General features: G+C 44.2%; 1 protein-coding gene across 2 annotated transcripts; it reads right to left on the reverse strand.

Annotated features, from left to right (window-relative positions):
• Positions 1–1,384: 1,384 nt before the first annotated feature.
• kcng2 (potassium voltage-gated channel, subfamily G, member 2) lies at positions 1,385–25,618 on the reverse strand. Of its 2 annotated transcripts, XM_048229048.1 has the most exons (4): positions 25,385–25,618; positions 24,429–24,936; positions 14,200–15,202; positions 1,385–3,178 (listed from the first exon to the last, which is right to left on the reverse strand). In XM_048229048.1, exons 3-4 carry the CDS (start codon positions 15,088–15,090, stop codon positions 2,318–2,320), a joined length of 1,752 nt encoding a protein of 583 aa, XP_048085005.1. In that variant the 5' UTR covers positions 15,091–15,202; positions 24,429–24,936; positions 25,385–25,618; the 3' UTR covers positions 1,385–2,317. The 2 variants fall into 2 exon arrangements, with proteins under 2 accessions (XP_048085005.1, XP_048085006.1); XM_048229049.1 differs by lacking the exons at positions 24,429–24,936; positions 25,385–25,618 and adding an exon at positions 21,831–21,886.
• Positions 25,619–26,966: the final 1,348 nt, after the last annotated feature.

Here is a 26,966-nt window from a genome sequence, read left to right on the forward strand (position 1 = left end):
CTAACTAATGCCTTCATTGGATGGGTTTGGCAAACTGTGAATGGACTCCATTATGAGTAAGACCATCTCGGTGTCTCGGAGCTTTTGTCGTACTCCTGATTGCCTGCAAAAAAAAAGCACTGCTCCAGAAAGCAAGAGACAAATTGACAAAAAATGGTGGCGGGGTCATTTCGATCAGATTGCACTCAGCCTCTCCATGTATTGCTCAATCAAGACATCACATTATAATGAAAAACAGAGGAAACTAGCAAGTCCTGGCATCTTTTATAATGCGGAGAGTACAGCAGGGGATTCAAATGCACCCTCATCTCTGATGCTTACATCACAGTGAGGTGAGAGCAGGAACGGTCCTCTAGCTTGATATTCTATGAAGGCTGAGTGTGTCTGAACTTTTGAAGTGGTGCTGAGGTTCATTATTCGGTCAACTACTGAACTTTCCTTCTAAAATGTTCATCATGGCTATTTAAATGACTGACTAAGTGGCTTTTTTAAAAGGTTATTGCCACTGTCGCAGAGAGTGAAATATGATTCACGGTTGGAATATCTTCAGTGTCCTCTGAGGAACACAATTATAAAAGCATGTTTGATTTGCATTACATGTCAAGATAATTATGGGTGTGAATCAAGAAAACTTCATGAGTGCATCATGAGTAATGTGTATGACGCACAGAGAGGCAGTCGATGTGTAAGTGTGTGTGTGTGTGTGTGTGTGTGTATTGAGTATGTCTGTTTGTTTACCAGGGTCTCCAAACCAGCCACGTCTGCTTTATTCTCCATTATCCTTTGTGCTTATGAAGCTTTAAACAGACCAAACTGGCAGATCCTGTTTTCAGACGTTTTTTTAACGTGACAAACTGGTGGTCATTTGCTCCTATTTACAGCTGTTCATTCATAGCACATTCATTATGGATATTGGCCTTTTAAGTAGAATTTTACCCATTGTGCTAGTCCAATAATGATGTCAGGAGTCATGCACGCCAACATTGTTCAGCGGTAATCCATAATAATTGTTCATGATATTAAAAATTCTGATGTATTAATATTAATACAGTTCTCTCATTCAGACTGCTTGTGACTGCAACAATGAGCCTGGTGCTGAGGATTCGGCATGCCTAGTGAATACAATAACCCCTTTCTTCTTATGCACAAGGAATATTTAAATTGCATGCACATAAGCTAAATATGTAACATTACTGACCTTGGGGCAGCATACATAAATAGCCTATGTTTGGTCTCGTCCACAACACTGACATAGCCACTGTGGAATGTGCCTAATGAGGTGTCTAAAAATGGAACAATAACCATTATTTGAATCAGGCCAACAAATACTAGGAAATGTTTCAATGTGTGTTCACTGGATATGGAGGAGTAATGGGAGAGTGACTTTTATGCTTCATCGTGTTTATTGAAACCAGCAAATCCTGAGTCTAAGGAGTCTAGAAGCAAGCCATACAGAGAGTGGTAGGATTCAGGCCCATGTCAAAACAGGGCTGCTGTGCATGAAGTGAACAGGAAGGGGAGTTGGCTATTGGGATGGGTTCCACAAAAATGGTACAGGCAGATAGTTTACACGTTTATCTTCTCTGCAGAGAGACACAGAGAAATGCACCTCCGCTAATGCACTCCTCTCCACTCCAGACTTCCACTGGCAATGCAAGACGCGCAGAAACACAGACGGACATCACGGACCGAACAGACCGCCAAACTCCACATTTAAGTGCACTGGTTGCCTCTCTCTCCTGCTACGAGCCCTCATCAGTTTAAAGGATTTTTGCAGTAGGATTAGAAATACTCTGGTAAAAAAAGGAAAAAAAAAAAAAAAGAAACCAGAAAACAGGCAATATTTCGTCTCATTTCCTGTTAATAATAATAATAATAATAATAATAAAAAAAAAAATGAAAAGCCACAAGGTGGTACTGCATCCAGCTTCTCCTTTTTCATTGGTCCAACAAAACAAGAGAAAAGGGAACGGCTTCCTGGTGATTACTTCTGTGAAAAGAGTCTGCCCCAAACACTAGTTAAAAGCTAGCAGCAGGGTCGATGTGTTGTTGATCAATGATCACGGTCACTAGCCCAGGAAAAATACTACTGTAGTCCTCGATTCCAGCCGTTTAAAAATGCATTCCCTGCTTTGAAAGTTGCTTGCAGCTACTGTGTTGGATTATTCCCAAGCTATACTCCAGCTCAGTGAAAGATCACACACCCTCATAAATTACTGCAGTTTTTTCTTCTCTTTCTTTCTTTCTTTCTTTCTTTCTTTCTTTCTTTTCTTTAAAAGGAGACAGTCCACAGTCCCACCATTTCTTTACTCCAACCTCAGGTCTTCTCTGACCTCTTTACATCTTCTGGTCTCTGTGTTGCCATGACGGCGATGGAGCGCCGGTGCAGCGCGGCTACGGAGGCCTGGGCGGCGGCAGCGGTGGTCATGTGGTAGGAGTTGTCAGTGTCCTGCGAGTCCTCGCTGTTCTGCGATTTGGTGCTGTCGTGCGCGTCGGGCCGCTGGCGTGAGGCGCGCATCTGCTCCTCCTTCAGCTCCAGGTAGGAGCGCGAGAACGTGTGGAAGATGGACGTCACCGGGAAGGCCATGAGCAGGATGCCGCTCAGGATGCTGGACAGCGCCACCACCTGGCCGGGGATGGAGCGCGGCACCATGTCGCCGTAGCCCACCGTGGTCATGGAGATGACGGCCCACCAGTAGCTGCCCGGGATGCTGGTGAACTCCTGCTTGGCGCCCATCTCGCTCTCCGCGAGGAAGACTAGCGGCGAGAAGAGCGCCATGGCAACGCAGAGGAAGAGCAGCAGCAGGCCGAACTCGCGCGTGCACCGCCGCACCGTCAGCCCCAGCGTCTGCAGCCCGAGCGAGTGGCGCGCCAGCCGCATCACGTAGAAGATGCGCAGCGCCCGCAGCACGCGCAGCACCAGGCCCACCTTCTCCAGGTAGTTGTTGCCCGAGCCGGCGGGCCGCTCGCCGTTCTCGCCCTCGGGCGACAGCGCGTCCACGATGAGCGTGATGTAGTAGGGCAGGATGGCCACCACGTCGATGACGTTGAGCGGCGTGCGCAGGAAGTCGCACTTGCTCTGCGTCTGGATGAAGCGCAGCAGGAACTCCAGCGAGAACCAGCCCACGCACACCGTCTCCAGCACGAAGATGTTAAAGCAGCGCTGCGAACACTCGCCCTGAGGGGACGAGAGAGAGAGAGAGAGAGAGAGAGAAAAGACACAAAAAAAAGGAGGGAGAGAGAGAGAAAAAAGAGAGATCAATGGAGAGATAAAAAACAAAGGGATGCAGGCACAGAAAAAGAAAGAGAGAGGCAGAGACAGATACATAGACAGACAGAGTAGGAGAGAAGAGAGGCCGAAGGAAGAGAAAGAACGAGGGAAGATACATGATAAAAGAGTGGAACATCATAGTGAGACAGTGAGCCGAGAGATGAGAGAACTCCCTCATGGTAAATCTCTGGAACAGCAGTAACAGACATGATAGCTGTGGAATATTTACTCATCACACACACAGTCCCTTAGTCCATGCAGGCATTTCATCCCTCTATTTCCACTTGTTAATGGGGGCTTAGCATGTGCTGGTGCTTTATTTTGCTCTGCTAAAACTAAACGCTGTGGACCTATTCATTTAACGGATTAGATGGTCTACAAAAAAGAAGCAGCATTCAGAAGTGAAATTATCATAGGCCCTCCTTTTACTGCAGTGAAACTTAATGAAGATGTTTGAACAGCGTCGCATGAGTTCCCAGATTCATTAATTTCCACAAAGGGCTAGACCAAAGGAAACGATCAGATACTGCTTTCGGTCTCCACTGAAGAGCCTTGCTAATGAGCTGCAGCTAGAGGAACACATTTATTTTCCGAAAAAAATCAATGGGGAACACGGAAACGACTCCTAATGTATCATTTCAGTCATTAACGTTCACCGCACCCATTTACTGAGTTGCATACTCTCTGAAAATGGACGCCATCAATATTTGATATGTGTGATGCTTGCAGGACTTTATTTTATTGTTCCTGGAGGTCTCCAGGGGAAGACCGCTGGGTTGGTGATGTAACCATGATGATGTGTCCAGTGTCAAGCTGTTGGAACTTGAGTCCACTTAGGCCTAAAAAGGGTGCAGCAGGAAGTTTGATTTGAAAGGGAAAGCAAACACAGTAAACCACTGACCTCTGAATCCAATTCACTCCAAGAAAGAAGGAGCGGTGCAGTGGGAGCCATGAGCCTCTGATCTGGGATCTGAGTGTGTGAACCACACAAAAAGTCTCTCTTTCTAGCTCAGCAAACGAAACCTATGGGAGTTAGGATTGGTGTGTGTGATGATGTGGGCACTAGATGATACACAGTTGGCAGCTGCATCTTAGATTCTACACATCATGTCTTTGCCCTATACAATTGTAGCACACAGTATTTACAAACAGCAAGGGACTTGATTTACTCCTTTTACTGTGTGCGTGTGCGTGTGCGCGTGCCTGTGCCTGATATGCATGAACATCTTTTATGGACGGCCATTAGCTCCATCCTACAAAATGTCACTGTGTTGCTCTCTTTTGACAGGAGGCTGACAATTCAATTCCTTCTCTCTTTCTCTCTCTGTCTGTCTCTCTCTCCCTCTCTTTTTCTCTCTCTTTCCCATTCTTTTTTTCTCCTTTCTCTCTCCCCCCCTCTCTCTCATGTTTATCTTTCCCCGACTCTGCGTGTAAAAACACTGCGCATCAAATAAAAAAAATAAAAACGCAATTATCCCTCCTGCTGCGCCGGACACCTCCGACCCTCCTCCTCTCCCCAACACAAGGCGGCGGCGTTCGGAGCGAGTAGCAGCAGACTGAAACGAGAGACCTTTGATCTCGGAGCTCTGCTTGAGTGGGCGTGATCCACAAACGGATCAGCTCACCACCACCAACCCTGCTGAGCTAGCTTTTTCTATGCGCACACACACAGAGAGAGAGAGAGAGAGAGAGAGAGAGAGGCACAAAGGGAGATAAAGGGAGAAGGAAAACATACAGGGAGAGATGGAGAGGGGGAAAGGGAATGAGGGAGAGAGGCTCAGGGTATTACTACTTATTCATTTTATTCCACTTATTTACCCAGACTAGCCTAACTGACTGCATTGTGTTTTCCTCTCTCTCTCTCTCTCTGTGTGTGTGTGTGTGTGTGCGTAAGCGGAGCGAGAGACATATTTTAGCACTGTGTCCACATTCTCATCCACATGCATTGTGCAGAAAATCAGACAGGACTGATTTTCAATGAGTGAGCCAGAGGCAAATTCCATGTGTCCTGTTGTTATTCTATTAACATATTATATCCACTGATTACTATTTACTCGGCTTGATTTTGTAACATTTTTGTTGTGATGTTTGAAGGGATGATTGACAGCACTGTGCAGTGCATGAGCCACTGTAGAATCGGCGATGCTGGGATGATAAATATCTGGGCTTCATGCTTTGCCCTGACATTGTTTTAATTACTGTCAGCTAACAGATGAGAAGAGGAACAACAAAGTGGTCTTCAGACTGTCATGGATTATTCTGGAATCTGACATCCGTATAATTAAATCACTGAACCATTCATTTGACATTATCCTAACTAACCATTAAAAACACCAAACATAAATAAATAATAGTCTTAAATAAATAAATTCCAAAGTCAATAAAAGTGCTAAGCCCCAAGCTATTGTTTCTGGAAGGAGAAGCACTGTGCATAAATCTTGTGGGATATTTGAGATGCCACTTCTTTTACAGATGTAGTAGCACTGATGCTTGCTTTGTGGCATGCTAGATCTGTAGACAGGAAATGTCAGGTGAAAATGTTTACTGACTCCTGATTTGACAGAGAATAACAGCCTTATCCAATGTCCCTATAACTTTTTAATAATTAATAATCTGCAATAAGTGGATTGGCTAACTATGCCTGTACCATCATACTGAATAGACCGGAATGGAACCTGCATTACGATATGTTCTCAAATAGTACAGTGAGCTCAGTTATCCCAGAGAGAACATTTCAAGCAATGGATTGTAATGACTAAGATTGTCTTTTTGAGAAAGAGATAAAGATACAGGCATTGTCTCTGCCTCCCAGGTGCAACATCCCACCACTCCATCTGAGGTTTTATTCCACCCTCTGGCTCCCAGACCCACTTAGGCTATTTTGGAGGTCTATGGACGGGATGGATCCATTTCAACCAAACATGTGGGAGATTGAACCTCTTTTTCACACACATCCTAAATCTGTTCAGCCCTGAAAAGTCTGATCCTTTCTGCTCCGTTACCCTCGTCTATTTTGTTGTGCAACTGAGATTAGTCCGATCTTTCCCTTCAAAAAACGACTGACAGTTTAAACCTCTCACTGAACCCAACGGACCGAACATGGACTAACCAAAGAGACTGGGATTGCACAGAGGGGAGGCCGTTTGGGTTGGTTTTGTTTTGTTCCTTTCACTTGGCCGTTGCTCAGGTGAGTCTGTCTTGTCTTCTCGTCTCACGGCTCCGCAGGAGCGATGACGGCTATCGATTCCTCTCCCCCGACAATCCGCACCAACGTTGCGGTCTGGGTCCAAACTCTTTTGCTCTGAGGAGGAGGAGGCGTGGAGAAATCGATGCCACTCGTTAGACGCCCTTATTAGCGGCCTGTCTGTCACCTCCTGGGCTGCCAGGCCTACAGTAGTAGTCATTCTGCAGGGCCCATTCACCGTGTGAGGCAGAGCGGTGCACGAGGGAAATAGACTTTTGAAATGCCGGCGGTGGTGCTGTTAGCATACGCACTTAGCGTTGTCAATGCTCGCTCTCCATTGTCCTCACCGCACGCCACTGTGACACCAAAGAGCCAGAAATTATATTTCACAGCATGGCAGTAAACAAGGCCCTGGAAAAATGGCGATCTATAAATATGTTTGAGGGATATTCACTGAGGACAATAAATGTGTTGGTATGTCTGTGTGTGTGTGTGTGTGTGTGTGTGTGTGTGTGTTTCCGTCTGCTTGCACAAGACCTGAGTTTTCATCTCTACACCCCCTCTGCAAGGTTGGGTGAACTAGATAAAAAGAGAAACCAGTTCTCTCTTTTCCTCTCTCTCTCCGTCTGTACACACTTATTTTCTTCTGTGTGTTTTATCCATATGCATCGGATCCAGACCTTTTTCTTCTCCCCATTTTCTCTCAGCAGCTTTGACTTTGTACACACACACACACACACACACACACACACACACACACACACACACACACACACACACACACACACGCCCAAGGACAAGAGCTTGTCAACCTTTTCAGTTTTTTCTTCGATGTGCTGTGTCACTGTCAACCGTCAATACATAAATGTGTGTATGTATGTAGGCAGGAGATGTGTAATGTGCAGTGAACTAATAAACGTTGTTCCCAGCAGGACCAATTCAGCAAATGTACATTTCTAATCACCTGTTCTATGCCCAGAAAGTATTTCCCCATACAAATGTGAGTGTGTGTGTGTGTACAGGAACAGCTAACAATCCCTCAATTCTAGTGTGGCTGGCTGCTGCCTTGATATGGCAGGGAGAGAACCTGAGCCTCTGCTATCACTTCACTTCACCTTCCCGACATCGAAACTAGGAGGGATGAAACGCGGGACAGCACAGTCCCGCGTTTCAACTGAGGGAAGAATCAAGAAGAGTCAGAGAGGCTGAGTCAGAGAAATACAGTAAGTGCTACAGAAAACCACAGACACGGCTTACAGCATGAATTGTAGGTTTTGCTGCTCGTGAATAGCAGGTTTTGTATGACCAGAATGACGATCCACTTCTTACAAAAGCTTGTTTCAAAGCACTACAGAATAATACGGCGTGTCAGAGACAGCTGCCTGTGATTTGATTACGATGAGGCTGAGGATCTGGAGTAACATAATTACGTTAATCATGTTCATCAGTGCTTTGGGTCTCATTCACCCCAACAGGTACCTCATGGACTGCTGTACAAAATACACACTGTCAGAAACAGCAACACAGTATAAGGACCTAAGATTTATGAGGACAACATGCATTTAACTCTAAACACTAACAGGGCTCCCAACCAAAAACAATGGCATCTTCTCACTCCATCACTACTCTTTCCCCTCAAACCTCTTTGTTCTTTTCCATTTCTTTCTCTTCTTACTTGCGACAGAGTTTGTCATAGGCCTACATCTCCACTGTGTCCCACCTGTGTAGCCTGAAAGTTCCTCAACCTCATACATTTCATGAGCGGTTGAGGCATATCTCATATTTTTTAAAAGAGACAGAGCTCATACATTTATAGAGAAAGGAGACGCCGTTCTGAAACCTGAAATGCTAAAAATTGCATAAAGAGGAGAGCTGATTAATGTGCTCAATCGCCAGGGAGGCCTGTGGTGAGGGTGAGGAAGCACAAAGGACCAGGAAGAGAAGGTGAACCAGTCTGTAAATCCAAAACTGTGTTAAAAATGGCTTCAGTTCACTCCCGTGATCTAATATATGCCCAAAAGACAGACAGGTAGGTCTCATCTAACGCAGTTACTCAGAATGTCACCCTCCGAACACCGCCAGCCTGCATTCGGTAGCCTACTCTAGCTTTGTCGTGATGAAGACGCAGGTGTGTTCTGGGCAAAACTGAAGCCTCGTTCATGAGATGGGGGTCACAAGGGTCGCGGTGGTTATTACTCTGCCTGCCCCTCTCATTTAAATCACAACGCCAGTGTGGTTGACCACATTTGGCCAAACACACAAAATCAGCCTGACCCACTCATGCGAAAAATGAACTAGTTGAGAACCGGCAAATTTACAATAGCAGCGAAGGCTATTCAGTGTCAGAGTCAGACTGATGTGGAGGCTTTATTCATGAGTCAGAGAAAGCAAGCTTAGTCCACTCTTTTCAGAAATGGTACTTTAATACCACCAGGCAAAGATTTAAGGGTAGCAATCACTGTTCAAATAGCTTCGACTGAATGGAGGCGTTCTTAGCTTCCCACAAAAGGAAAATATACCACGACACCATCACACCATCTCTTCTGAATGTACTTATAATGGATGTCAGACCAGTTAATTGCTGCATTTCACTCTTGGGTCAGTATTGCATTTCAAATGTCCGGTCAGTTAATTATCTAAAAAAAACCTCTATATGCAGCGAAGACATACTTTCAGCAGCAACTTAGTAGGCTGAAGCTTTCAGCGACTGGGTGTTCTGTCAATCAGGCACACAAGCACATACTACATCCTCACATGCACTGCACTGCAAAATGAATTGCACATACAGAGTCCAACCCAATCTAACCAGTCATTTATCCAGTCATTTATCTAGGCCTGGCTCCACGTCAATGCTCAGAACAGACTTCACAGGGAACATAGCCAATGCAGCTAGCCATCCAGTTAAAGCTCACAATCATCTACCGTGGATGTAGTGTATCACTTCTCCATTGCATCCATTTTCAAAGTTAATCAAGAGGAAACTGTAACAGACAAACACAGTATATGGTGGCTTCAAATCATTAAAGTATTACAGTCAATGAACACACCAAAACCACCTGAAATCACTTCCAGGTTACCATAATGTGTCTATTCAGCATTTTCCCATGCGGTTATTAACAACTAGATATAACGCTCTCTTCCCCTCCTGTAATTCTTTGCAAACATCAAATCTCCCTCTCCCTTTCAGGCTACACAGGTGGGACACAGTGGAGATGTAGGCCTATGACAAACTCTGTCGCAAGTAAGAAGAGAAAGAAATGGAAAAGAACAAAGAGGTTTGAGGGGAAAGAGTAGTGATGGAGTGAGAAGATGCCATTGTTTTTGGTTGCTGGAAGTAAGAAATGCAGTGAAATTATGTCTGGTGTCAGCCTATTTGTGCATTTATGGGGGTGTAAAAGTGCAGTAGAAGAGGGGTTTAGTAGATTAAGTGACAAAGGCTGCATAAGAAAGTGTAATGATGCCAGCTAGCTTAGCTGTGCTTGTGGAATGTTGGTAAACCTCACTCCCCAACGCCTCAAGAGTGCTGCTGGCATGCGAGCCAGTAGCCCGGGCTATTGGCTCAATTGTTAGTGCGCTCGCCTCCCGATCCAAGGTGCTGCTGTTCGCGGGTCCGAGTCCGGGCGTGTGCAGGGCTGAATCGCGCAGGTTCAACACAACGCAGGTTACATCATGCTGCCAATTACCTTAATTAGTTGTGATATGTTCCTCCTTGTGCTTTTTTAGCGTTAGGCTACACCACTCTTCCAGCCTTTTGTTTTGTTGCCCCCATCCCAACTTTTTCTAAATGTGTTGCCGGCATAAACTCAAAATGAGCAAAATGAACACAGCATCCCAACATTTTTGGAAATAGGATTGTATTCATTGGGAGTCAAATTACCCCACTTTACTGTCCAACTACACCACCTCCTGCTGGGGGGGCAGGGGGAATCCTTTAGGAATCTCTAGCTCAGGGATTCCCAAACTGTGGTATGAGCTTCATAGGGGGTACCCAAGATGAAAAGGGCAATGTTATTGATTAATTCTTTTTTTTTAAAAATCTTAAGCGTGTCAGGGCCGGTGAGGCCAGGCAAGAATCCACACTGAAAGACGTGACGATCTGGCAAAGAGTGTTCCACATGGCATGGCTTAAAAGCCATGGCTGACGAAGAGAGTGGCAGCAGGTGTAGCAGAGCAAACACAGGTGATTGGACACCTCCCTTGTCAGTCAATCAAAAGCCAAGGCAGAAGGAAAACCCAGACCGGAGCAGCAAAGGCATCTCAAGTCACAGGCTAGGAAATGAGGCTTCTGGACCGGGTTGTGACAAAGCGTATGTTCTCTTTGTTTCATAATGTGGTTCTCCACCCTGTTTCTTTAGTGTGAGAGCTCATAGACCAGTTGCACATTTTGATTTTGTTATTTGTTATTATGTTGTGCGGCTAATTAGCCTACAGTAAACATGCTGGAATGCGTCAATAGAATGTGTTACGTTTTATGTGTCGGATGGTGGGGGTACGCGAGGCTGTATGGCCAACACCCCTGAATCAAACTAGCAGTCACTGAAAATTTAATCTAATCCTGCAATAGCAAGACATTTATGTCCAATCGCCGTCACTTTAAATTAAAGTACCGCATAATGCTATCCCAAGTCCAATGACTCTCTGCCCTACTCCTGTAACTCTTTGCAAACATCTGTCACAAAGTGTTACATGTTCTCCCCTTGGTTATTCAATGAGAGTTAAACAATGCTATACAGCAACATCTGAACTACTTGAAGCGTTTAAACATCTGTGTGTGTCATATGTGTGTGTGAGAGTGTGTGTGCATGTGTCCATGTGTGTGCATGTACATGTGTGTGTATGTGTGCGACTCTACAAATGTATGTGTACTGCTTCACTAAGACAAGTCTGCAGCAACAGAAACAGTGACAGCCACCTTGAGACCAGCATACCACAAAAAATTGCGTCATCTTTGGTGCAATGGTTGTAAAGTTGAACTGATTTCTGCGCCGGCGCTTGCGGCAGTCATAATAATCTTTTCCAGATCTGAATAATAAAGAGGATTATTGATTGTAGGTTATTAGTTAAATTAGATTGCACTTCCATATTTTTGTGATTTACATAAATATCATCCCACATTTTATCAGCAGTTAATTCCAGGTAGACTCAAAGATTTCACAGAGCTAATTTTAAATACCTTGCTGAAAGCGTAAAGATCAGTGAAACTCCCACTGCTTCGCTTCCCACCTCTGGCCTCCAGGCCTCTCTCCGACATCTCCCAGCACGCACGCACGCACGCACGAACACACACACACACACACACACAGACGCACCTTCATCACCCAGAGCCTGTGAGCTGTGCTTCCTCAGAGGGCCTGTCTCTCTGGGCTGCAGGTTAATTGGAGATGAATGGCTCCAGCCCTGGAGAGCCGCACCTTCCCCTTCCCTTCCCTCGGCTGCACTCCAAAAAGCCTGACACTTTGAAGTTCAGGTGCTTCCTCCACACCCCCTTCCCCACCACCACCACCACCACCACCACCACCACCACCTCCACCCATCCTCTCTCTCCCTACACCCTTTTACTCCTCCCGGCTCTAAGCAGCTCTTTGACTGTTAGATTTGCTGCCAGCCCCTTCTCTTGGCTCTCTCCAGGAGCTAACATGGGGAGACAGGAGTAAGGGGAGAGGAGTCAGAGCATAAGGCAAAGGCCTGTGGTCCGGTTTGGACATACACTGCCCCTCTACAGTCATAAATGTCAACAAGACTGTTTGCAACATGTCAGACATGCTGACCGTTAAGAGAGGTTACTTAGTTTATGGACATTTCTTGGACATTTAGTAGCAATGTGGACAATACTTTTGGTAGTTTGGCATATCATTTCTTTTATTGTGAATAAAATGTGTGGTAGCCTTAGAAAGCTATGTCCCACAGCGTTATTGAGCTCATTTGTTAATTCAGTCATTCTTTGGGTAATGGCTGTGAAAAAATTAAAAGTATTGCTGTGAAACACAAACGCTCCACAAATCAGTGTTTAGCGCAGTAAGATTTATGGATTGTTGGACTTGGCCCCCTACAGCTGTTGGAACAGTGTGCTTTTGAAATAATTGGTTTCTGAAGTTATACGCAGGAGCTGTACAGCCTTGTTTTAAAATACTTTTTTCCACATTCATGCATTCATTTTTTATGAGTTGCATATTTAACACTTTCGAAACGACAGAGTTCTTGGCATGGGCTAAGAGAGAAGAGACAAAAACAGAGAAGCAAGCAGAAAGCAACATATTGTAAACTGAGCTGATATGCAGAAGTGTGTGTCTGTGTGTGTGTGTGTGTGTGTGTGTGTGTGTGTGTGTGTGTGTTTGTGTGTGTGTGTGTGTGTGTGTGTGTGTGTGTGTGTACTGAGCAACTGTGTTTTAGTATTCATAGACTTGGCTAAGGGCTGTCCCTTGGCTGAGGATGTCACTCCTGTCTAGAACTCAGACCAGCTGCAAAGAGAATCCCTCAGTCACTTTATCACACACACACACACACACACACACACACACACACACACACACACACACACACACACAGTGAATCAAATACACAAGTGCATACACATAGAAACACAGGGAATATTAGATGAGAATATTTTGCCAAAGTGGATGCAGTTCACACTCTGCCACGCTCAGACACCAACCTCATCAACATGCATAGATACAGCATATGGTACATACAGTATCATAACTCCTATTCAGAATATAACACACACACACACACACACACACACACACACTTCATTTGCAGATATGCAGGAAGTTTTCAAAGTTTTCGCCGGTTCACTTCAACCACAGTAATGGTGAATATCTCAGCGATGCTAATCTGTGTACCTGTGAATGGAACTGAGGCTGTTCACCTGCCCAGCACTGCACCCCAGGGAAGAGCACGCCGCCCGACTGCAGATGCCTGTGGCTGTCCCTGCACACTCCACTGTCACAACTCAAGCCTGCTTTTGTTCTACTTTTTTTTTTTTTTTTTTTGATAACCACTATCACCACCACCAAAGATCCTCTAGAACAGTTTGACAGAACAGTTGATGAACCGTCTCTGCCACCACTTATATTTTTGTATAAGTATATATAGTATAAGTATATATACTCGTTTGATCCTGTGAGGGAAATTTGGTCTCTGCATTTATCCCAATCCGTGAATTAGTGAAACACACTCAGCGCACAGTGAAGACACACTAATCCCGGCGCAGCGAGCTGCCTGCAACAACAGCGGAGCTCGGGGAGCAGTGAGGGGTTGGGTGCCTTGCTCAAGTGCCTTGCCTTGCCTAACTGGTCGGGGTTCGAACCAGCAGCCAGTCCGGTTACAAGTCCGAAGCGCTAACCAGTAGGCCACGGCTGCCCTCAATAAATAATTTAAAAATATTGCATTGTTCTCAGTAGCTTTCCCATCATTCCCCCAATTGTTCCGCTGGACTCTCTCATTCACTGGTGCACAGGGATGCATATTCAATCTGAACACCACTAGTATGTAAATAACATTTACATAAATGTCATCTGATCATTCACTATGTCCCTCGTCTACTGATTTATTCATTTGCTTTTTTTATCTCCTCTGCGTCAGACATTGACATCCCCATTAATTCACTTTGTTAGTCGAGTATTCACTTGATCTCTCTCCCCCATCTGCTCACCGGACCTCCATCCCTCCCTCCCTCCCTCCCTTCCTCCGTTTCTTTCTCTCTCCTTCTCTCTCTCTCTCTCTCTCTCTCTCGTTCACTCACCCGCTCCTCCTCGGCCCTCATGTCCGGCATGGTGCTGACGCAGAGAGTCACGGCGGTGATGGCCACGAACACCACCGACAGGCACGCAAAGATCTTCCCCGGCAGCCCCGAGTGCGGGTTCTCCACCATGTCCCTCAGCTTGCGCATGCAGCAGGCCATGCGCGTCTCCTCCTGCGCCGCCGACCCGCTCCCACCTCCTGCACCTCCCCTGCTGCTCCCGCTGCCGCCGCCTCCTCCTCCTCCTCCCCCGCTGCCCGGGTGCCCCTCCTCGTCGCAGGACTGAGGGGAGGCGAGCTCGGCCTCCTCCTCGTCGCGGCGCAGCTGCTCGCGGTGCTCCTCCTGGCGGAGGCGCAGCTTGCGCAGGCAGCACCACTCCAGGCTCTGCTCCTCCACGCCCCAGTAGAGCAGCTCCTCCTGGAAGGAGAGCGCGCACATCTCGCGCAGGAGGCGCAGCTTGCCCGCCGCCAGGAACGTCACGATGGAGCGGAAGGCGGCGGGGCTGCGGTCGAAGAAGAACTCGTTGCGGCTCACGTCGTAGTCGTCGCAGACGTCCAGGAGCTCCTCGGCGTTGCTGCAGCCACGCAGCTTGCACAGACGGGTCAACGGGAACTCGTCCAGCGTTGACCACGGGATGCGGTAGCGGATGCCGCCCACGTTGATGATGGCCGGGGTGTCGTCGGTGGTGGCTGGTGGAGTGACGGCGGCGCTGGGGGCCAGGCTATCGACCCGGGGGGGCAGTGAGGACTCGTGGTCAAGCCGGAGCAACTGGACGCGCTTGTAGAAGATGCCCTTCCTGGCGGTGACCTCCTGGGGGTTCTCCACGGGGTTGAAGTGAAAGGTGGTGAACTGGCGCTCAGAGCTGCCAGCCAGGAGGGCCACTTCCTGGTACATCTCCGCAGCTTGGCTGGGCCGGGCGGGGGGGTTAGGGTCCCCGCCCTGTGAGGGTCAAAGGTCAAGGGGAATGAGGACAGCTAGGTCACCCTTCCAGAAGCAGAGATATTCCCTAGGAGAGAGGAGGAAGAGGAAGAGCAAAGGAAAACATTCATGTTAAATTCAAAGCAACCAAAAAAATAAATAAATGAATAAATCAAAAATAGATTCTAAATTTAAAGCAAGCAAAAAAATAAATAAATGAATAAATCAAAAATAGATTCTAAATTCAAAGCAACCAAAAAAATAAATAAATGAATAAATCAAAAATAGATTCTAAATTTAAAGCAAGCAAAAAAATTAAAGCAACAGCAAAGCACTTTTCCTCTGTCGCACACACACTATTTGTTTATCCAGTACCGGCTTTGCAAATAACGATGTCCACAGACAAAGTAGAATATGTTGCATGAAAGTATGGTGTATTGCGACATCAGAAGCAAGTCAAATTTGTAGTTTCTCATTCCATCGAACTACAGATCCGCTACCCGACCTGCCAAACTTGCATTGTGCGGTTATAGCCGATAGAGGGTCGCGAAGTGAATGCAGAAATGCGATTCACCCAAGTTGATGAACCACTGAACCAATTTTGGAAACATTATTTTAAGGTACAAAAAACTCTTTGGTGTTGCTTTAATAAATGAATACACCAAACATAGATAACTAAAACCAAACCAATGATGAAGTAACCCTTAAACATCGGAAGATTGGAAGAGCAGACAATTTCCTGCTGAATATGGTATATTATGAACCCAAAGCATTACAACATTTCTCATGTTCATCTGAAGAATTACTAAAGAGCTGAATATGAACGTTAAATTTATTCAGAGAAAATGAATCAAAATCACATCACAGAGACACAGTGGGTGTTGAGCAATGATCTCACCTCTTTCTGAGCCAACAGTGTATGTCAGAGCTTGTGACGACATTATGATGTTTGCTACATCTGTGCATGCATAAATCAAACATGAGAAGTGCTGATACCTAAAGACCAAGGCCCACATTTTAATTTTTAATGACCCGTGTCAAAATAAGTTGTCAAGGATCTTGAAGATGTCAAACTATATTGGCAGCATGCATCTCAAAGCACAGAAAACTTCCACAGAAAAAGTCACTGCCTAATCCGCAATAGAGGGAGAAAGAAAATTAATTAAGTTGTTTCTTTCCTGAACACACCACTGCATATCTAAATGAGACACTTTGCTTTAAAACAATTGCTTCATACGGCCCACTGATCCAAAATAAAGACAGAGTAGTTTAAGTGGTGAACACAGTAGAAGCTCATTTGTAGGAGGATCATGGGGTGAAGAAACTGCACCCTGGGGGGGGGCAGAGGATAGAGGATGCTCATCACTCAGTGGCCACTGGACTCAATTTGGGCAAACAAATATGGCAGCCAAGCCACTGAATGATCCAGGGGCCTATTGCACAAAAGCAGAATTAAGACATCCGGGATAAGTTACTGAGCTGCGCTCAATGAATCCAAAACAAGAGCGTACAGGCTTAATTGGTTGCATAACGAGCAAGCCAGGATGAGCAGACACGGCTTCATCAAGCCAGGTGAAACCTATCCTGGATAAGTGTGCGCTCACAGCTCCCTCAAATAGACCCCGCCACCGATCACAGATTCACTGATTCACCATGGCAACTAGAGCGGCTTCATTGCTTCTTCTACGGTGTGAAGTAGGTAGCGATAGTCTTTTCACAACAGCAACAAACAGCAACACCTCTGTTTAGAAGAATATTGCAACTAGTTGCCGTGACCACCACGCGCGAAATGGTTAGGCACTCCCGTGATGTCACATTGTCACACATGGTCGGGTCGCGAGTATGTAAAAGTTAATTAATGATCACAAACATTTACATAATGACAGTGGGTCTAGTTATATGTGATGACAATGAGTAGTGGGCAGTGAAATAACTATTAGTTTCCGTTTGTGGTGACTGCTGACTGAGATAAGGGATGAGATTAAATCCTGGAGCTTAGCCTGGTCTGGAGCAGGCTAGCTCCACTGAATAAATCGCCATGGTAACTTATACCATAACATATCCTGCTGCCCCCTATCCCGCTTTTGTGCAACTGGATCACGGATAAATTGAGCCAGGATAACCAAGATATTCTGGCTTAATCCCTTATCCTAGTTTTGTGCAATAGGCCCCAGGGTTCTTTGAAGCTCATCAGCTTGTGCCTTGGAGTGTAAACACTTAAGGAACACTGCACATTTTTATGACCCTTTCTAAAAGTCATGCTTCGCTGTTTTCTTGCTGTTTTCTTGACTACAATATATTAACTTCCAGGTTTGCAAGGAGGCAGCACAAGTCAATATCCCCTATCCCAAGTTAAATTCAGTTTTAGGGTTTTAGTCTTTAGCATATTGTTGATTATATCTTGGTTTACTGCCAACCCACAGAACAGTGGGTTAAAATGCAGGCATGAAACAGACAGTAACTTGTCAGACATGAATTCAGATCAACAGCGAATACCCAGTGACCTCAATATCACTTCAATGCTGCCGGTGGAGTCTGCATCAGCACCAGCTGGGTGACTTGGAGGATGGTGGATCCTCCAGCTCAAAGACCTGAGGTTAAAAAAACCTGAAATACCAGATGATTTCAGGAACATCACTGACGAGGAGTCCAGAGACATCAGTGGCTGTATGTATACAACTATAAGCCCGAGGTTTAGTCCCATGCAAGACTAATTCACTCAGATAAATTTAAATACAGGTCGGTGCCTTATGGTAAACTCAAACAGTTAATTTCTAGAAAGCCCCATTTTTCAGAGAGTGAGACTGAAGTCTAGTCTTGGCACTACAGTCACATCTGGAGCGATTTTAAAAATACATGCCAGTGCACATTGTGAACTGGAATCAAAAGACATTCAAAAATGATCTGAAATACCACGATCTGGCTTTCCCTGCCCATAAATGATTAATTTACAGCCCAATTGAGATCACACAGCAAACTCAATGAGCTTGTATGAAGGCTACAGAGATGGGTCTCTGTGGAACAAAGAGTACCCTCCATCACCGAAGAACCTTCCTGACTTTTGCTCATGAGGGAGACATTGTGATGATGGGACCTAACAAACAGCTATGTGATGTGGGGAAAAGGGATACGAATCAGATGCAGACTTATTTATGCTGATGAAAAGATGAAATCATATGATGTAATCAGTCCCAAGGGATCAATTTGAACATTGCAAATGCATTTTAAAGTATGCTAAATGTCTATTTAGGCATGCCATTAAAAGTCTGAGAGAATATTGATGACTTTACAGTGTTTAATTTTTGGTCTGTCCTTGTCCGACATGTCAGTCCAACCTTTTTCTCTTTCATAAAATATTGATTGATAGTGTTTCCGAATCCATTATGGGGAAGCAACTGGTGAGAAGCTTGCGCTAACAGTCATCATCAGAAGTTAGAGAGCCAGCCGGCGGTAGAGCCAAAAAGCCAGCGCTAATGGCAACAGATGACAGAGCAACAGGAATGAGAGCCAAGACCTCGCATGTGGGAACATCATTTTGCCTTGAGTGCAATTTACTGCTGGGACACAGCAGCCAGAAGAGAGAGAGAGAGAGAGAGAGAGAGAGAGAGAGAGAGATCAGACAGTCAAACAAATTATACATGTTCCATTTGATGTACTGGCTACTGCAGAGGAGATGGAGTTAATTATTCTTTGTCTCCAAGACCTTAAGGCCTTATTTGAAGTTAGACCCGAACCTTGCTTTGGGTTGACTGATTAGTATAGTTTGATTTTACTCTTTCAGCTGAGCTGGATAATATAGTAGAGATATTTGTTCATTCTCTTTCTGTTTTGGTTTCAGAATTGCATCATTATCTGTGCATAAATAGAGACTTGCACAATCACTCGTTTGGGTTATTATATTAACCGGTATGAAAATATGAGTTTAATATATGTTTACAGCCGAACACAACTCATTATATATGCAGGAAATATTGTAATTGTTTAATTTTTGCTGTGGCCGAAAGGAGTAAATCCACCCAAATCATGTTCTCACCAACTGATTACTTGCTAATATTTACAGTGGTTATAATCACAGCGCTGCTCTCTGCTTTTGTTGGTTTTTAACAAGTTGACATTAGAAACAGGTTTCACCACACAAGCACTTACAGTAAGCTCAAATATGTGGAAAGTAAGAACATCCAGACTTTACCTTAGGTTTCTGCATAAGAGTGACATGACACTATCATAACCATTAACCCTAACCCTAACCCTAACCCTAACTTGTCATGACAAAAACCGAATGACACTTGACAGAAGCGAGTGACAGAAGCGTTATGTCATAAACATCTATGACTTCTTCATAATGTTTATGACACGTTCATGACAGTGTCATGTCACTCTTATGCAGGTACCTTCAAGAGTAGTGTGTGTAACTGAACATCCTCCTCTTACACATACTGTATGACTAAGTGAGTCCATGAAGGAAAAACAACTTTTAGCTTAAGCTGACGTCTAGTTTAACTGAAATCTACAAACAGGTTATTTTTTAAAAACCACCTGCACGACCCCACACTATCTAACCTGACACCAAGCATCAGGATCACAGCAAGGGAACAGCAAAACAGAGACTAGAGTATCAGCCAGTGAGCTGTGAGGTCTGTCTTGCTTCCTGACCGTCTCGAGGATCCTACCCAAGTCCATGGGGCTCAAAGCCTCATCTTATCACAGCCTCTGAGACACACAGCTTATCCGACTAAGCTTTTCACCCGAGAGGGACACAAAATTGAGACCGATCACTGCTTAAAAAGGCACTAAGAGATCCCCTAGGACTATCAGTAGCTGCAATCGGCCCCTTGATATGAAGTACTAGCTAACGGTTTTTGAAGACTGTTCTTTTCTGAGGCAGTAATGTACAGTGTATGTTCTTCAAACACAATGGGTGGGGTAGCTATAGTAATGAATGCTAAGATCCTCCAAAGAACAGCATGGATAATGAGAGGCTTTGGAATGGCAGAAATGAGATCAGAATGACGCTGATGCTGCACAATGCTGTTCCACAGGGACATGTGCCACACACACACACCCACACACACACACACACACTCTCTCTCTCTCTCTCTGCCGTCCATCCGTTGTGCTACAACAGCATGTGCAGTTTTGCAATGACAGAGCTGCGAGATCAATGCATCATGTGACATGGATCTTTATCTCAGCCTGCTCGTCAGATATCTCTGAACTGTAGTCCTGTTCAAATGCAGGCAGAAAAGGCTTGATATGACAGTATGGTAATATCCAAGACTCAACCAATCTACTGTATTTCCCTTTAAAGCTTCCAAAGTGTTTATTATAAAAGCTAACTGGAAACCAGCTGGCTCAATCCTGCACCTCCACCTGCAGTAGAACCCCATTCAGGTGAATTATGTGGTTGTATTGAGTATGTGATGGTTACAGAACAAAAGCACATGTGAAAGACCCCACAATGTACACATCTACCTAGGAATGACATTGATTAATGGCAGCAATTGGTCTCTGACTCCAATGTTAATACAATGATGATGAGAGACAGATGTTATGTTGCAAAGAGTAAACAGTTACTCTGTAAATACTTGTATAGGCGATGCAGAAAGATACATATGACAATGTAAACTAAACAGAACGTTGTCCTGAACTGGCTGAAAGAAAAGCCTATTCGAGATTATTGAAACAGCATAAGAAAGCAACCTCATAAAAGATCATGGCAGTTTTTAAAAACCCCATAGGGCTATTAGGCTTTTATACGGCTTAAAGAGGAAGTTTACAAGCATTACTAACTAACCATGTCAAAGATGCCCAACAGAACTACCATGTAAGTCATTCAATTTAGCTGGATTTTACTCAAGGTTCAGAAGGTTCTAAGCATTTTATGCATCACAGCCTCTTAATGGAATTCCACTCTCATATTTGCATTGTGACCTCCTTTTAAAAATAACAACTTTAAATCACTCTTCAAAACTTTTACACTTCCAAGTGCCGAGGCAATTTAACAAACTTTAATTCCTGAATTAATGCTCTGATTATGATGGAGGGGTCTACAGGTAATGAAACCGGAAGGCAGCCTAGCGAAAGTGAATGGAGGCTCACGTCTGCTTAAATTGGCTTCCTCCAGACTCGCTCTTTTCCAGGCATAATCATCAACCATTAGGCATGTCGTTCAGAAAGAAATTACCTCAACTAACCACAGGAGTCATAAACACCAGAGCCTACCAGAGCCTGTGCTAGAAAAAGACACATGCTGGAGTTTGGGAAGGTGCGCTCAATTCCCTTCTCTGTCAGATCCAAACCTCCTTTTATTAAGGGACTAATGTGAGGCCACTAACACAGCTGCTGAGACTTCTCAGGAGCACCTGAACACCAAGTACCCAAAAGTGTTGAGTTCTTGGATGCAGCAGGGTGAATCCCCAGGATGAAGACTGGGCACTCCTGACATACAGTAAAATACCATCTGTTACAAACTTCATATGCACAGAAGTTTGTTATAATGAAACCAGACGGCTGTGTCACCACCATTTCCCCCACAATTATTGCTGAATCATGATCGTCTCATTCATTCACGAGAGTCTCTGCATTCATTAGAGTCTGGAAACATGCGGTACAATCAGATTTGATTAAGATTAGGGCTGTGTCATCAATCCGAATGACATGAAAAGTGACTGCTCGTCGTAGAGTGAGTCAGGACAGAGAAATGTAAATTAACTTACTGAACTAAACAGAGACCAGTCTGACCGTCCTTCCCCCTGGAAGGCCTAAAGGCATCCTGCTCTAAAGGCTTCCATTACTCTGTCACCACTGGTACCACAGGTCTCCTCTGACTCCCTGACAGCAGCTGCTGTTTATTGTTTTCGGTGGATATCGAAGGATGACCCATTCCTTACTCTCATCACCACTACTCTCTACAGCTCACTGGCAGTAGGTGCCATGCCAGACAATAATCCCAGCAATTTGGGATTAATAACGGGAAAGATGCTAGAAAATAACAATGATTATAAAGATGATAGCAATTCCACACAATAGTGTTTTGACTACATCAGAAAACAAAGCTGGTTAGTGGACACTACAAACAGTTCACTGGGGGGTCAGGGATGTTTTGAGCCAGGCTGAGAACTGCACTAGACAAACAGCAATGGGCACTGTGAAGATGGATGGAAATGAGATTATCTCCGGAGCATCATGTTGGAATAAAAACAAGGCGACATCTGTGGCCACCTTGGCTATGATGTGTCCACCAAACAGTTTCAGTGACCTTTCTGTGTGTCTGTGATGGCAGACGTCTAATGACTTAAGTGATGCTGTGGTGACTCAGCAGATTGACTTTTCATGACACGGTGGGAAGATGTGCTTTGCTGCTGACACATCAGAGCCTTGTTTTGACATTTTGGTGTTTTGAAAACTGCTTTATCAAACCCTGTGCAACTTGTGTACGGCTGCTGTGCAAACGTTTCTGGTCGATTTTCTCTAGCAAACTAATTGCAGATTAATTAACTAAATAATTTCTCCTGTAAAATCATTCAGCAATCAGAATAGTGCTGAATGTGCTCAGTGCGTTTATTTCTTGAGATCATAACTAGAATATTGTATGCATGGGGATTGTCAAGGGATAACTAAGCAGAGTTCCGTGTTTATGAATTAAATGTTTCCAGGGTGCAGTGCGTTCAGAACTGTGTGATTGAAAAGGTGTTATGTTTACAAATATGACCATGTGTTCCTAAGAGTCAGCTGTGGCGATTACAAGCATGCTGTATTGAGGACTATAATTTCCTTTGTTGTAAACCTGATGTATGGGTATGTGTTACCCTTTACCCCCCTGTTCTACCCATGCCAGTCTATCAGGAAGTGCCAGTGTGTGTATTGGATGCTTGTGCACGTTAAGAAACTGCAAACCAAGTCTGAGACATACTCGAGTCTGTGTTCTTCATAAACACTAAGATACTAAGTTGGTTGGGGAGGTTCCCGAGGAGAAATCTCTCTCTCTCTCTCTCTCTCTCTCTCTCTAACTTGCATTTCAGAAATAACTCATGCATAAAAAGCTGAAGGTAATAAATGGAAAAAGGAACAAGTGAATAAAGGATTTTAAAATTTGACTTAATGGTTCAACATGCAAAAGGACTGGACCTCAGTCAAGACTATACAAACAGCATAATTAAAATTCAGGCATGGTAGACAGGTAGGCTACATCAGGTTGAAGGCCTAAACGTGGGTAAGCTGTAATTTTGTTAACATGGACACACTGACACAAGGGGTCACAAGAGCAATAATCTGGCAAACATAATCAAAGACATATGCTGCAATTCTTCCACAAATGATTGACTAGACACTGCAATGGCTCATGTGGGATGCTCTTGTAGCTAATTTCCCAGGGCACAGATGGTTTTCTCTCTGGCCAGACTACAAATAGCCTCCACACATGTACTGTGTATTGGCTACTGCTGAAGACCGCCCTTAGGGGTTACACTCCAAGGTGTTGCTTCAACTCTGAGGTGGTCTGGATTTTTCTCTCAGAGTGCAATGCTCAATATTTTGTGTGCACAATTTACCACCAGGCAAAGTCTATTTACTAGCACGTTTGCATTGCATTGCATTTCTAACTTGAGGAAAAATAGACCATGCATTTAGCATCACAATCTCCTCATCGCACTTGAAATAACCAACAGTCAACCAGTTTAAAGATATACCGTTGATATACCGTTCATGGGACCTTCTCTGTTTTGAACCAGAACCGTAATGCATAACCCCAATACATTTGCATTTTTTCGAGGACCATGTCTGAAGTTAGTAGCCTACATAAAGCAGGTCGTGTGGAAAGACACAAGACACAATATGTTATTTGCGCGAAGCAATCTATTGTAGAACTGTGAACATTTTTCATCTTTCTTGGTCGACTACATCTGTCTGCGCAACATGCCTCTGATCAAAATGTTGAACTTCGGAAAACACAGAAATTAGCTCTAGATAATAACCTACTATTACTAATGGGAAATGTTAGTCTGATTTTATTTTGCAGTTATAATGTGCACAATATAGGCTAGTAGCTTATGATGAAAGAAAAGACTGCCGGTAGAGTAAATGTGCTTGCCTTGCAAAAAGGTTGCTGAACTATACAAATAAACGCTAAACCCATTCTTATTTCATGTTACAGTAGCCTACGGTGTTGGTCTTGATCAAATATAGCCTACATATATTATGAATAACACAAGAACGCAGCAGTGATGGTCTTTCATTTAAATTTGTAAAGAGACTCACACAAACGAAAAATTATGTTATTCTCAAACTTAAGGTGAATATTCATATCTGCAACTCACCCGCTGTGTCTGGCGTAAACCCATTGAGAAGAAACTTCTTTGCATGTCGGGGCTCAACATGCAAAAAATGAAAAAGATAACTGAGGCGACTCCATCGATCCTACATATCGTTCACGAATCCTCATCACCCCAATCAGGTAAGCACAGCCGATCTTTTACTCCGCAGGTTTCTTCCATCCAGACGCAGAGAGAGGCGAAGGAGGGAGAGCAAGTTTCACGCCTTCCTCAAGTTACGAGTTTTGACCACAGTCGTCGTAAGCTGGCTGGCAAATGTTTAAAAGGAGGAAATAGGCTACATAAAATCAGCATAACATCCCACCAGAAAAGAGTGATATAAACAGGCTGAATTCGCTCAGCTCTTACAGTTGGCTGGAAGAAGGGTGTAGTGGTTTCGTCCCTCACATCCTCCACATCGGAGCCGCACGCACCAGTTTCACCTCGTTTGTCAGTTTGCGCAAATTGATTGGACTAGTTGGGCCAGTTTGGTGAAGAAGAGGTTGCGTGCTGTCTGACAAAACGTTCAAGAACAGGGCTTACAGAGAAAAACAGCTTATCTAAAACCTGCCACACGTTTTGAATGTTTTAAGCATTCATATTTTTGTTAACATTTTGTCAATTTTCTAACCTAAATTTTGGATCTCGTATCGAAAGCTAGAATTAGATATTAAAATGAAATGGAAATTAAAATGAGATGACCTAAAATATTGATTTATAATAAAACTCCCTAAAACTTAAATGGAACCTGGTAAGGCCAAATATTTCACAACTGACGGTTGGCCACTGGCCAGTAGACTATAGTGTATTTCTTTATTTTCGCTCACTGACACACACCGATGCTCACAGAATGCTGAAGTTAGTGTGTAGCCTATGCCTTATCTCCAGAAATATCAACCTCAGCGCATTGTCTGACCAAAATCATTGCATCAAAAAGCCTCAAGTCACAGTCTGACACTTACCCCCTTGCATCATTCGACCACCGCTCTTCCTCCCGCTGGAGGGAGCCTAGACCTTTTTTAGCGGTCATATCAAATACTCAACAAAGAAGTGGAGCTCGAGGTGAGAGATGGAGCAGCAATTCAGCTGCATCCCGATCTCCGTCTGTGATTGGAATCAGATAAGCAGCAAATGAGCAGCTATGAAAATCTCAGGCTTTCCAGGACGAGACACAACTGATTTGTTGGGCGAGAATTCTATATATTTGATGTCACTAGCCATATCAGTTTTGCCGTTTACTTAAAGGATAGGCCTATAACAACTGTCCTACATCTGTAGGGCTTTAGTTATCTATCAGGGCACAATTTTTTTTTTTACTGAAGTCAGTGTTTCCATTAGATTCCATTCCACCAAGTTTTGGCTTAAAATAATAATTAAAAAAAAAAAAACACCAAATAAGCTACTGTAGACCTAGGAGGAAATTATAAATGTGGCAGCTGTTACCCCTCCGATAAACAAAATGGAAAGTATACGCGACAAAAAAAGTATGGTAAGATTACCGTTATTTGTGGCTGTGGAATAAAATTGTGTTGAAGCTCATAACAGTTAACACAGTGGGATTACATTTTCATATCACATACTGTCATAAAGGGGATCTTTGACCTTGTTTATAATTGAGATGAGGGAGATTGCCTGAATCCATTCTCTAGACGGAGGATATTTGTAATTTAAAATATCTGCATTGGAGTTTTTAAGACGAAGAACAGCAAAATGGCAACAGACACAAAACTAAACATTAGCTTACATCCTTAAGTGATGCATGTGGTCTGAGATCTTCCTGGGCACACCATGAGATCATGTAAAGGTATCTTTGTTGTCATTGTATAAAACAACAAGACAGCGAAGCATCTCCCTTGAACTACATGGCGTGGCATGAACCACATGGGGTGGCATGAATCATATGGGATTGCGTAAAATATGTAAGATTAATATAAATTAGTACAATTTAAAGATTGGACAGCAAAGGACAGCAAAAAATACATGTTGTGTGGATATAATGAGATGAAGACAACTTACATTCACATGTAATATGAGACTGTTCTGGACGCACCATGAGATATAGACATCGGAGAGGTTCCTCTGTCCAGCAGACTGCCTGGTGTGGTCCAGGGCAGGAGGTCCTGGGCAGGCTATTGATAAAGTCATTTATAGCACACTAGAGAGAGGAGATGCAATTAATCAGGCCAAGCAGACACAATCTTTAGGGAAGGAGCACTCATATTGATGCGCCTGTGTCTGTGAGACAAACAGCGCTGGCCATATGAATGAGGAGCTACTGGGAGCTATTTGTCTTGAGCTCTGCATGTGTGATGAGTGTCACAGACCTGCAGAGAGATACAGTCAGACGTAGATGTAGCTGCATGTAGCTACAGGGAAAGGTGTGTACGTATGTGTATATGGGAAAGCTGTGTGTGTGTGTGTGTGTGCGTGCGTGCGTTCGTGCGTGCGTGCGTGCGCGTGTGTGTGAGTGTGTGTGTCTATGTTTTTTCCCCTTTTTCAGTGAGTGATGTAGGCTGGGACACGCTGTGTACCACATGCCAACGA

Source organism: Alosa alosa, chromosome 20, assembly GCF_017589495.1.
Source record: "Alosa alosa isolate M-15738 ecotype Scorff River chromosome 20, AALO_Geno_1.1, whole genome shotgun sequence".
Lineage (NCBI taxonomy): Eukaryota > Metazoa > Chordata > Actinopteri > Clupeiformes > Clupeidae > Alosa > Alosa alosa.